The sequence below is a fragment of the Dermacentor variabilis genome, chromosome 1, assembly GCF_050947875.1.
Source record: "Dermacentor variabilis isolate Ectoservices chromosome 1, ASM5094787v1, whole genome shotgun sequence".
In the NCBI taxonomy this organism is placed as follows: Eukaryota; Metazoa; Arthropoda; class Arachnida; order Ixodida; family Ixodidae; genus Dermacentor; species Dermacentor variabilis.
Window position 1 is genome coordinate 133876130 of NC_134568.1, and position 13477 is coordinate 133889606.

Genomic DNA, 13477 nt, shown 5'->3' on the forward strand with positions numbered 1-13477 from the left:
ATATGCCCCAGAGAGACAAGAACTTGCCAAAGCTTTCCAGAAACTGCACAATCGGCCGCTTTCTGTGCAGGTGCTGCTGGAACACCTCCCCCAACGCCCGTCGGCCCATAAAGCGGTGAAGGCGCTTTTGTGTTTCTTAAGGACGACGGGTTTGTGCGACCATCTGTGACTATTAATGCAATTTCTTTAAGACCACACGCGTCAGCGAACTCGCCGCAATTTCCTTCTTTCCTTCCCTCCTCTCTCTCCCTGTGATCTTTGTTTTCCCCTTTCCCATTCCCCCGGTGTAGGGTAGCCAACCGGACGTTATTCTGGTTAACGTCCCTGCCTTCTACTTTTCTCTTTCCTCCTTCCTCCCGTCCCCATCGAAAAGCGGCCACCGTGGCCGGGATTTGATCCCGCGACCTGGTGCTTAGCAGCGCAACGCCAAAGCTACTAAGCAACCACGGCAGATCACCATACTTCTTTGGGGTTTGATATCATTTTATCGGCCAATGAAGACAAATATTCATCCTTTGCCTGTTTTAGTTGCTGTGTAGGTTCAAGACCTAGGAGTTTCAGCTTTCCAAATAAATCCGAAGTTTTCTTTTGAATATAATGCTTTATAGACCCTAGTCTTCCTTTTGATGGAGGCACGCAGGTTGCTACTTATCTAAGGTTTTCTCTCACCGGTGGTTGTAGTGTTCGGCTGCTAAGCACGATGTCGCGGGATCGAATCCCGGCCACGACGGCTGCATTTTAATGGGGCCAAAAATGCCCATGTACTTAGATTTAGGTGCACGTTAAAGAACCGCAGGTGGTCCAAATTATTTCTGAGCCCCCCTCCCCCCCCTCACTACGGCGTGTCTAATAATCACATCGTGGTTCTCGCACGTAAAACCCCATAATTTTTATACTGTGGGAACGTAAAACCCCATAACTGTGGGAACTCAATATCAGAATTTTTGTTGGAATAAACTTCTTCATTACGGACATTAACTTCTATTTAAACAGTAACCACAATATTTTTGATCTTCAACTCACGGCTGTGTTTTATAAACGAACCCAGACGCGCATCTAGATTGCCGTTTATGGCATCAAAGTTGCCCTTGTCATGCAGGTATACATTTCTTGGGTGCGATATACTGAGCTCAATTTTTTGCATATCACGGTAGCTGCCACTATGTTGTGGTCACTGATACCGGGTGTCGAGATGACTGATTCAATTAGGCTCCTAACGATCACTAAACACTAAATCCAGAACATTTCTGCTTGTAAAGCCAAGATACGTACGAAAATTAACGAACTGATAGAGGTCGTAAGCGCGACTCTGCTAAAAAAAATTGTATAAATCTCTGAGTGATTGTTCTCAGGTACACTTATCTCAAGCCAAGCAACGTCAGGCATATTAAGCTTCCTACAAGTAAAACGGCTTCTGAAGAAAGGGCTGAAAGCGACCGAGACAAATTGAGCAATGACATAAGATTTGTATTTCCGAGTGGCCTGTAAAACCACCAGATAAGGAAGCTGCCTCCTTGTGAAAAGTGAAGGCGGCATCAGATTCACGTAAGTAAATCGATTCCAGAGTTGCAGGGGTGTTCTTTGGCCATACTTGGCCTTTGCCCCACAAAACACCACACATCGTCATCATCCAGAGCTGCAATGTGGCACCATCGTCTTGCACTGGCTGCAGGCTAATGGCCAAAGTTGAATGTCCAAAAGTGCGGCGTCCAGGGACGGAAACAACACCCAAAACATTATGTCACTGAACGGGCAGTGACGTAGCCAGGCGGTGGCACACTGGGTACAGAACACGTTCCCGTGCCCACCAACCTCGAAATTTCTTTGTCACCATGCGGACTCCCCATCTCCCCTCCTACTCCACCCAACATCTCCGGTCAGGTGCGCCCCCTCCCAAAGAAAATAAAATAAAAAAAAATTCTAGCTATGCCACTGCTGAAGGGTGTCGTTTACGCGTTTCGAGTGACATGGCTTGCAGCTACAAGAAGACAGCTGCTGTAAAAACACGTGCAATGTGGCGTCGACACAGTTATCTTTTTTTCTTTTCTTGCCGGCACTGAATCCATTGGGTTCACCAGTCCAGACTCATTTCCATAACCTCGCGCCACTTGGGGCTGCTTTCGCTGTAGAACTGCGAGAACCATTTGCGAAAGGACACAATCATTCGGTCTTCCTTGACCAGGGCAGGCTGCTTGAGGTAGGTCTTGTGATTCCAAACGGCTATATCCCTCTCCACCTGAAAAAAGCGGTAGAGAACAGTCGCAGGAATGTCTTTCTTACTGTTTTGTGCGCGCGGAAAAGGTGCGTTGCACAGCGACAGCGTCACGCTTTTTTTATTGAGGACAAGGTGTTCTCGGGAGACTTCAGACTGATTTGGGATTCGTGGAATGTGGGTATCTGGCCGCTTTCGTTACACCAAATTAAACGATGCGAGGCGTTCTAGTGCACATAGGACAACAATAAAAGGCGTCAAAATGAAACTCTGAACAAACGAGACGCACCAAGTTATCGTAGACCTATGTCCTGAGCAGTAATAATGTGTAACTAGCCCAAAAAGGCCGAAATGAAGCATGGATGAGCTCGTTTAAACTTTGCCTGCCTAAAACTGGAATCGGGAGTGCGGCTTTACTGAACGGAAAATATGGGCTAATCCCGGAGATGTATGCATTCTAAAGATGTGGCCCGATCCCCAATGCAGTACAGTTTTAATAGCAAACCAGATGGTAAACTAATACTCCCAAGAAGACCTTATCTTTCTTTGATGTCAACCGCTGTCAACAAATCGCGCGTCGCAACATTCTGACGAGTTTGGAAAGGAACACTCATGGTACACATTAGCGCGTGCGGCACGAGCTACGGCGTATTGTTACGGTCGCCCAAACTCTTGCTTCCATACACATATCCACTTTTGCCCAGTATAAGCAATATCTTTCCCTACTTATATCTTCGGCCACTCTTTTCTTTGTCAGCTTAAATACTATTGAAGTTATTCTGGTACAGCTGAAGCGCTCTATTAACATGTGTGTACATACGAGTATATATTCCACCTATTGCGGCCAACGAAGACAGGGAAATTGGGGACGTAGGCTTTTATACAACTTTTCTGGATGAATAAAGGTAAAATCATTCTCGTATGCTTACTTCAGCAGAGCATATTCGTGCAGAACTTGTACGAGCACGCAGCTCCCTTTAAAGAAAGGGAAAGCCCACAAGATCAAGTTTTGTGATATTCTGATGTTCTAGAACAAACAACAAAAAGTGCTGTACATGCACCGTAGCGAAGAGAAGTTCCTTTGTTGAAACGTTGCCTTCGGTATGAGGCTTCTTTGCTTTGCCCACCATTCATTCACATACGGGGTGAGCATTTTTAAGCTTTCCTGGATATTTAAATGTCGCCTCTGGCAGATATTATTATTCTTGACCTATATTACCGGAAGAGGCGGACGTTACAAGGAGAAATCGAAACATACATTCAACTTATTACAATAATTAACTCACTTCTTCATTAGTTAGTTCAGGTCACGTATTGAAATTTACGCATTGTAGCCGGTGAATTTGCAAGATGTATCCGCTTGAACTGGACCTGCAGGGTGACACCAGTTTCGAGAATTTACATCACAAAGTGTCGTACGAAATACATGGGCGCTCCATATCATGAGAAGCCAACAAACAAAGACACCAAGGAAAACATAGGGGAAATTATTTGTACTTACTAATTGAATTAAAGAAATGATAAATAAGGGCAATGAAAGTGGATGAGAATACAACTTGCCGTACGTAGGGAACGATCGCACGTCTTCGCATTACGCGTGCGATGCTCTAACCAACTGAGCTACCACGGCACGGTTTCCCCATCCACTTTCTTGGGTATTGATGTGTTCTACTAGAACTAACCTTAAGAGTGTTAGCCAGCGCCACCACGCTTATGAAAATGGGTTTAGAGTTCCTTTAGAACTCCTAATAAATTCCTATTGAGTCAAAAGGTGCTCTGTAGGAACTCGCGATCTGTAGAGTCTTCTGCACAGAATCTCTATAGGAAGTATAAAGAAACCTGTCTATAGAAACAAGTCATTTCACAGACAATAGATGTGGAATAGAGGGTGTATTGACGTCATATGTACTAAATTCTATAAAGCAATTTTTATAGAATGTAAATTTTATAGAATATACTTAAAACTTCTAACGCAACCTGTCTATAGAATGACCCTCCATTCGCCCTCTATAGACGTTCTATAGAGGGTGTATTGATATCATATGTACTAAATTCTATAAAATAATGTCTATTGAACGTTTTTAACACTTCTAATGTGGCTTGCCTATAGAATGACTCACCATTCACACTCTATAAGCGGTCTATAGAGGGTTTATTGTCATCGTATGTGCAACACTCTATGGAAAAATGTTTATAGAACGTTTTTAGTACTTCTAATGCGGCCTGTCTATAGACTAGCTCTCCATTCCCATTCTAAAAATGTGCCATCATATGACATCCTATGTACTGACTTATATAGAGGAACGTTTATAGGACATATAAAGAAGCTTAAATGCGGCCTGTCTAATAAATGGCTCTATATTTGCACTCTACAAACATTCAATAGAAGGTGTTCAATACTGTTAACTAATAACTCAAGTTATCTTTCTAACTCGGAAAGGCAACAGTGCACCCATGGAAAATTTTGTACATGGAACAAATGATATGAAGAAGTGATGTACATTACTTCAGAGCGAATTGGACAATTGCATTTGCCCTTAACGGGGTGCGAGCCGCACTGCGCTGAGAGCGTACTGATATATTGACACATCATAATAAGATTTACGCACTGTAGCACGTTCAGATATATTGCTTTTTAATTCTATGTACAGAGCTGTATCACTAAGTTCTTGTGAAATTACCATTCACGTACTTCTCGAAATAAGAAGTCTGATTACTTAAACCCCATTTCACAGGTTTTTACTTTCAAGCAAGAGCGCCTTTAAAAAAGACACTCATTGACGAAAGCAGACAAGTCACTAATCGAAATTAGAAAAACCAAAATAATGTCATGAAAGCGCGCATTGTGGTTTCTATCGCATATGCAGGTAAATTACAAAGATGACCAAGAAACACTAAGCAAAACTGCGCGTAAGCAGTCACGTCACTTCTATTTGCTGAAACGCAGTGACTGCAGCACTTTGGGCGGAAACACATTGAACGCCACCGCACATTTCTGGAACGCACCACTTAAATGTGACAAATGCTCGCTGCAGAAATGTGCAGTTTTTTTGTTCGAGGAATCTGGGTGGGGCGCACAATGCACACAGAAGCCATGGACGACATGAGCGCGATCCACGCGCGATAAACACACCGCCACGAAAGCAAGATACGGACCACATAAGCGTAACCTGCGCCTCACGAGCAAAATTAACTGACATCATATATTTGTTGCTATGCGACGGACACAGTTACAAGGCGCACGGAAACATCATACACTGCACACGTGTGCCTCCGAGGTCGTGTCAACAATTTCTGGGTTACATATAAACGAGAGTAGGAAGTTACTTCAAAGAGAAACGAAGCGACGCCGCAGGTAGTGCAAGTAACGGCTGCGTATAACGTCAGTTATGGCTTTAAGGCCAGTGACCGAAGTTGAAATTGTTCAAATCACACCCCAGCGATAGCTTGCTCAGGCTAGCTTGTTCAGATATTGAAGACCATGCTTTTGCTGACTGCGTGCGGCATAAGCGATTCGAAAGCAAGAATGCGTCATGTAATTTATTTCTGAGCTAATATATAGCGTACAATATAAACATATCAATGCTTCTATTGTCTCGCAACATATCCATCTAGTTGGGCCCAAAATGGCACAAAACCTGCTGTAGCGTCTATTATTGCAGGCATCACAGAGGCCACAACAGCCGTACAAGTGTACAGACGACGCTGTCGGCGCCGGTCCATTACATCGGTAATATACAGGCTAGCAATGCAGGTAATCAAATTAAAGTTACAAGCATGGGCAGAGAATAATGGCATTTTGGGAGAACTTCAGCATGGTTTCAGAATAGGTAGGCGTTTGGATGACAACTTATTTGTTCTTACTCATTGTATTAAAACATCAAAAGCAGAAAGCAGACCGTTGTATGCAGCCTTTTTAGACATTACAGGAGCCTACGACAACGCTGACCGCAACATTTTGTGGAATATTCTGGAAGGGGATCGGAGGCTTAGGTAACGATTGTCTACAGCTTTTGAGAGAGATTTACCTAGAAAATACCGTTTGCGTTGAATGGGAAGGGATGAGGAGCCAGGAGAAAGTTCATATCAACAAGGGACTGAGGCAGGGATGCCCTTTATCTCCACTGCTGTTTACGATGCACATGGTGAGGATGGAGAGGGCGCTAGAAGGAAGTAATATCGGCTTTAATCTCTCATACAAACAGGCGGGTACAGTAGTAGAGCAACAGCTCCAGGTTTATTTTATGCGGATGACATTGTGTTGCTAGCTAACAAGCAAAGTGATTTGCAACGTCTGGCTAACATCTGTGGACAGGAAGGCAACATGTCAGGTTTGAAATTTAATGTTAGAAAATCAGGTGTTATGGTATTCAATGAAAACAGTGAACAGACAGTGGCAATACCGGGCCAGGAAATACCTCGGGTAACAGAATATAAATACCTTGGTATATGGATAAACGAAGGCAATAGATATTTGGAAACACAGGAAAAAACAATAACAGTGAAGGGGAAGAGAAATGGCAGCCATAATGAAGCACAAAGCGCTATGGGGATACAATAGGTACGAGGTGCTCCAAGGTATGTGGAAAGGTGTAATGTTTCGAGGACTTACTTTTGGAAATGTGGTTGTTTGCTTTAAATTAGGGGTACAATCAGGACTCGACGGAAACCAAAGGTCAGTGGGACGCCTCGCATTGGACGCTCACGGGAAGACTACAAATGAAGCTGTGCAGAGTGATATGGGCTGGACTAGCTTTGAAGTGAGGGAAGCTCGCAGTAAAATTGAGTATGAAGAACGACTGAGGAATATGGTTGAAAGTAAATGGACTGGGAGAGTGTTGATGTATCTGTACAGCAAAAAACATTGATTCACAGTGTAGGAAAAGAACTAGGAAGCTTACCAGCAAGTATGCGGCCTGTAGGGTGGGCAACACAGCAACAAAGAAAGTCAAGCGGAAAGTCAGAGAGGCTGAAATAATCTCATGGGAGGCAGCAATGGAAAAGAAACGTGCCATGAGTAACTACTTAAGAGGAAAAAACGAAATCAGGAAAGAAACCATTTATGATAACTCAAAGGGAAGCTCATTACTTTTCGAAGCGAGATCGGGATGCCTTAGAACACGCACCTATAAAGCGAGATATAAGAAGGAAGAAGAAGCATATGCTTGCTACGGTAAAGCTAGGGAGACTATGGAACACGTTTTATTAGAATGTGAAGACGTCTGGTCAGCGGTTGATTTAGGCACCACTGGCCTCATTGAAGCCCTTGGGTTCAGCGAGAGAGGTGGAAAAGTAATCATGTCCACAATAGGGATTAGTAAGAGGCGATTGGAGGATTGGGGGAAGAAAAGTAGGGAAACGACTAAAAATGGAGACGTACCAAAGCAAAGCTTGCAGTAGGGGATTAAAAAATTTGTTTGTGGGAGTTCGTAGTGTTTTTTTTTTTCTTTTTTTCTTGTTTAACCTAGGTAGGACAATAGGCAGTATAGTAGCGAGAACTTGGTGGCGCTACCCACCGCCCCGCTCCAAAGGGGACGCTCATAACATCCATCCACGCGACCGGTAAATAAGGCTTGTTGTTATTGCTCCGTCCTCAATCGGTTGTGCGAGCTGCTTCGATGCGTTTGTTTGATCGTGTGTATTTATGTTTGCTGTAATGAAATAGGACGTAGTTAGCGTGCACGAAAGTGCCAGACTTTGGTTTGCGTCTCGCTGTAAACTCGCCGTATGCGTGGCGCGCCAGCTAAATTTAGACCAACGATTTTTTAATGCCGTGGAGTGCGTTCCCTTTGTCTATGCTGGTTGTCGTGGAAAGCTTGGTGGACGTCGCAAAGAAATAACGCTTATTATTAGCGTGCCTCAGCACGTCCATTACGCAACGATATGTACGCTGCGAGTAACATCGTCGACGCAGCACTGGAAACTTAGAGAGCGCCTTTCGACCTCGCCGTACTGTTAAAACGGTAAGCAATCGTACTCGCCAACTACATGTGCGTTCATGCGTGTGGTGGGTGCTTCACGTGTGTGCATAGAGTGCCTTGCGAACGTAAGAAATGGAACACCTACGACAACGGTGAAACCTACGCTAATGCTTGCGGCGCGCTGGTCGTCAGAATTTTGTTCCGCAACTCTGTTGCCACAATGCGGAATTGCTAATCCTGATAAGCGTTTCCTTCCGCTGAGAAGGGTTTAAGAAATCGTGTTCACCTTGTGCATCTGTGCTTGAGCTCCCGCTTGTCTGATAAAGTTGCGTAGTAACCACCCATCTACCTCTTGACCGATTCTTTCTTCAATGACGTTTCCTCACTTATAAATTCGTCGACGTTGTGCACAATCTCTGCTTACGAGGTTTTCGGTTAACGAACAGTTCTAGGGAAAAAATGTAAGCTAATCACAGCTTGCTGCTAATAGATCTTTATTTTCAAGACAAGATGCGTTGACATAACTTTGACTTAACTAAACATGACAGGAGAAAGTAATGAAAGAAAACACAAGATTACATTGTAGTGCACTGTTGCGGCGTGTCCAAAATTTTACTTTGATGAAGAGGTCTCTAATATCATGACATTCGATCATTTCAACCGTTTCCTATCTTGCCACATTAGTGCAAACATTGTTTTCGTGACTCTTTAGGGGCTGCTTGCATGTGTTCATGATATGACAGCATTATTGTGCCACTGCTATAAGCTAACAAAGAACTTATTTTGTAGTGGGGAGATCGTGACCCACAACACAAACCACAAGATCGAGGAGCCCCCAGAAAAGCAGACCGTGCAGTTTTCTGTGCATGTAAGAATTCGAAGTGTAGTGAGCTAAATATGTCTCAGGTCTAAGCACGTAGTGTGCACACCATTGTTTATCATTGAGATGTTCAGTTCTTTTTATTTCTGTCTTGTTCCCATAACAACAACCACTGGCAAACACGCATTTCATGAGCTTGAATTTCTTGAAAATTAATATGAAGGTCGGTATTCTCTATGCTGCATTTACTTCAGTAGTAAATAGGCACAGACTGATTTCGATTCCTTGTCATCTACACAGGATGCCTTTTTTGTTGTTGCATTAAAAGTGGGGGCTCACTAACATGTCTTGCTATTTATGTGGTATGCCTCACTGATTTCACTCGTAAATTTTTTACGGTGGATGAAAACAGATGAACGATTGTAATCTAACATGAAGCCATGTTGTGGAAATGTACGGCCAAGTTGGACAGCCATACTGGTCTCTTGAATGAAACATGGTGATCTCTAAGGCACATCACGTAATAGTCGTGCGGAAAGCGGACCGGACATTTCGGAAATTCGTTCCGGACCAGGACGAATTTTTCTTCAACTGCGAGGCGTATCTTTCGAGGAAGACGCGTATGGGTTTCCTTTGTAGCAATTGCTACGAACTGGTGGATGTCTCATTTTCCCTTTATTAATATTTAAGCACATGATAAGGCACTGGCCAGTTTGCCTTATGTATGTTTGACCACGTGTAAAAGGGATACCGTACACTCCTTATGACTCACGCTGGAAAAATATTGTGGTATCTTTCAACGAGCAAGCCTCCCTTGCCTGCTTGCCTTTCTCAATTCTCTTGCGCACTGCCAAGCATATTCTGCATACTTTATTTTTCACTGGATATAGAGGCATCCTGACGAGGAAGGCTTGCTTAAAGATACCACCAAACCCACCGTGGTTGCTTAGTCGCTGTGGTGTTGGATTGCTAAGCACGAGGTCGCGGGATTGAATCCCGGCAACGGCGGCCGCATTTTGATGGGGGCGAAATGCGAAAACGCCCATGTACTTAGATTTAGGTTTAGATGTAGATTAGATTAGTACTTAGATTTAGAAACATGGACCCAAACATACACGCAGCTGGGCCGAATACTAGGGCAAAATATGTAGAGAAATACCTAGCAACCAAGGCGAACACGGTATATACAGACGCCGCGGTGTATCCTCGGAAACGAGGAACAACAGAGCACACAGTCGAGGCCACAGTAAATGGCTCGGACTATAAGGAGATCACTTGAGCGTCGGCACGGGACTGTACAGTAACTGAGGGAGAAGAAATGGCTGTCGCTCTAGCGGCCGCGGAGGGTTGCCGCGCAAACAAATCCCTTACAATATTAACGGATTCTAAGGAAGCATGCCGTAACTACATCAATGGCAGAATTGGCCAAAAGGAGCTCCAAATCTTCCTCCGCGCTGGCCAACACGAAAGACGAGTTAGACATAACATTTTCTGGATACTAGGACACACTGAAATTCAGGGCGACCAGAGGGCCGATAGGACCGCTCGCGAGCATACTAAGCGAGCGGACCTAAATGGAGACCCCGAGGACTTCATGACGGTGATCCCGACGTACTCCGAAATACTAAATTATCATAGAGGAACGAAGGTCAAATACTCCCCGCCCCATAACATGCTTAATCAACAAGAGGCAGTTTGCTGGCGGAAGCTGCAAACACGAACCTTCCCAAATCTACACATACTAAGCAAAATGTTCCCAAACCAATACACGGACATATGCCCATGGTGTGGCGCAAAACCCACCCTTTATCATATCACGTGGGAATGCAGCAAAAAGAAAACATTCCACAATATAGAAAATCCGAATGCGGAACAGTGGGAGAGTGCTCTCCAGCGGCAACCCATGCCTCGAACGGGGGCTGGTACAACATGCCCGACGAGCAGCCACGCTCAGTGGTGCCCTGGAATAGGGGCGCCAACCCTGCAAGACGGGAGTCACCATCGACAAGAAGAAGCTAAAAGTACTCGGTGTGACCGCTGAATGACTCTGTAAATTAGAGCAATAAAGTGTATCCTATCCTATCAATTCACTTGCGCACTGCCATGCATATTCTGCATACTTTATTTTTCACTGGATATATAGGCATCCTGACAAAAAAGGCTTGCTTAAAAATACCACTAGACCCGCCGTGGTTGCTTTGTGGCTATGGTGTTGGGTTGCTAAGCACGAAGTCGCGGGATCGAATCCCGCCACGGCGGCCGCATTTTGATGGGGGCGAAATGCGAAAACACCCATGTACTTAGGTTTAGGTGCACGTAAAGAACCCCAGGTGGCCCATATTTCCGGAATCCCCCACTACGGCGTGCCTCATAATCAGATCGTGGTTTTGGAACACCATAATTAAATTTTTTTAAAGATACCACCAAATTTAGCTTCTGTCTGTCAGGGGTAGTGTAGTCTATTCCTGTGATTATGTGTATGTTTGGTCAAATGTACATGCAGCACACTGGCCGGCGCCTCAACATGTGCCTAGGGGAGCACCATAATTAACTCGAGGGACCAGTATGCTCGTCTCACTTGAGCATGCACCGATGGGACTGGGGCTGCGCGCCGGACTTAGACTGTTGATCTGTTTTGTTCACCTACGGCAACCAATTGACCAACAAGATCGCTCAGAAATACCACATAAAAACAGTGGGTCACAATCTGTTTACTGAATTCTCCGCAACCTCCAGTAGTAAGAAATTTGTTTGTTGCTGCCAGTTTCAGGCACCTTATTTTTTGCCAAATCTTCTGCTTGTCTTATAGAGCAATTACGCAATCAATTTTCAAGTTTACGTAATTCCTGAGTATAATTTTTGTTTTCTGTTTTTCACATGCCTTGATGCAAGAAGGACCCTTTTTAATTAAAACGTAATTAACTTTTCAATTACAATTGGGAATTCTCATCATTGCGCTCAGGATACACATCAGTGTACATACCCGTACTAGATTAGAAACGGATTGTTTTGATAACTCAAAAAGCACAAATATACTGTGCCCATTGTATCTGACAGTGACACTGCGACTGTGTTCCAAATACCACAAATTGGCAGTTTTTCAACACAATTTGCGAGAACAACGATAAAACATTATTGGTTCCCATGCAATGGATACATGCATTAGCATGATTGCTCAATCTAAAGCTCCCCGTGAGAAATTTATTACTGGCATATTAAGCATAGTACATACCAACTATGGCTAACAATGGATGGAATATTAATTTTCTCTACCGCTCAACAATAGCAGCCAGCAGGTCATTCCCTTCTTTTCAAAAAATTTGTTTGCTATGCATAGTGTGACGTCTGTACAGGACTCTTAGCTCATGTGTGTTACTACTTGCTTATGCAATAAATGGGAATGTGTTGTCATTCCAAGATGAGATTAATTTGTGGCTGGGCTGTTGTCGTTTGGAGATACATTTTTTGTCATGCGTAATGATATTCTAGTGTCAGGCACATTGGCTCAGTGCTAATGTCACAGAATCTTGGGAAATTGAAAATATTCAGAAAAGTGATTCTCAAAAGAACTGCCCCTTTTTGGCAGAGTGGTCATTGATGTGGGGCGTTCTGCCACTTTCTTTATAATTTTTTTCTGAAATACTGAAATGAAGCTTAGCATAGTGCTACAACTATATACATATTTGTGGCATGCTTGCGCCTGCTGATACATTATAGCTGAACGTTCATTACATCTTTTGAATATTAATTTCAATTGTATTTCGCAGGGCTCCACCGTCGCCGATTACTAGACGGACCAAATGAGGCTAAAAATCAGCCTTTCTTCGCTCCTTTCCCGGGAAGTGAAATAGCAGGTGATCATGTAAGAATGAACTTGCAACATGTAAGCAGTAGCCAAAGCTCCACAGAGGTCATGGTGGTTGTGGAATGCTAAGACAAACCGCAATATTTATTTGTTTACTTATTCATTTATTATTTATTTATTTATATCTCATGAATGCTTTACAAGTTGGAGTTTCCAACAAGGAATCAGGTAAAACAAAGAAATATCGTTGCATCAAAGTAAACATGTTATTCGAGAAAGCATAATTCACGTAGCACAGTACCATAATTAAACGTTTTCAGGCGACTAGTCGGCTTTTGATACGAATTCATGAAAACTGCAAATATGAAGAAACAAAGCTGTAAGGTTAACAAACCTTACTCATAAGTGAAAAACGAGATCACATTTCTATTGGACCTAATACCATAATTTAATCTGGCAAATTTGAGATATCCTATGCTGCTCTAATATACGATCACTAATTTGTGAGTAGATGCTCAAAACTCTCAAATATTGCAACAATTTCATGTAAGCTGTAAATTCATATATCGAATTTGTTGGCTTTAGACATAGCAGATGGAGTCCGCAGAACTGCCATATCTGTTTTTGGCACAGAGACGTATACTATTAAGGTTAGTGGTGTTATTTTTCTTAAATCTGCCAATTTTCATAAAGTTTTACCTTTAGGCTCTAAATGAAAT

General features: G+C 43.3%; 1 protein-coding gene across 1 annotated transcript in view; it reads right to left on the reverse strand.

The window, feature by feature from the left end:
• Window positions 1–876: 876 nt before the first annotated feature.
• LOC142585662 (cholesterol 7-desaturase nvd-like) overlaps window positions 877–13477 on the reverse strand; it is a 55132-nt gene continuing 42531 nt past the window's right edge. The window contains exon 6 of the mRNA XM_075696637.1: window positions 877–2236. Within this exon, the coding sequence (XP_075552752.1) occupies window positions 2072–2236 (165 nt within the window). The 3' untranslated portion in view covers window positions 877–2071. The remainder of the gene's footprint in view (window positions 2237–13477) is intronic.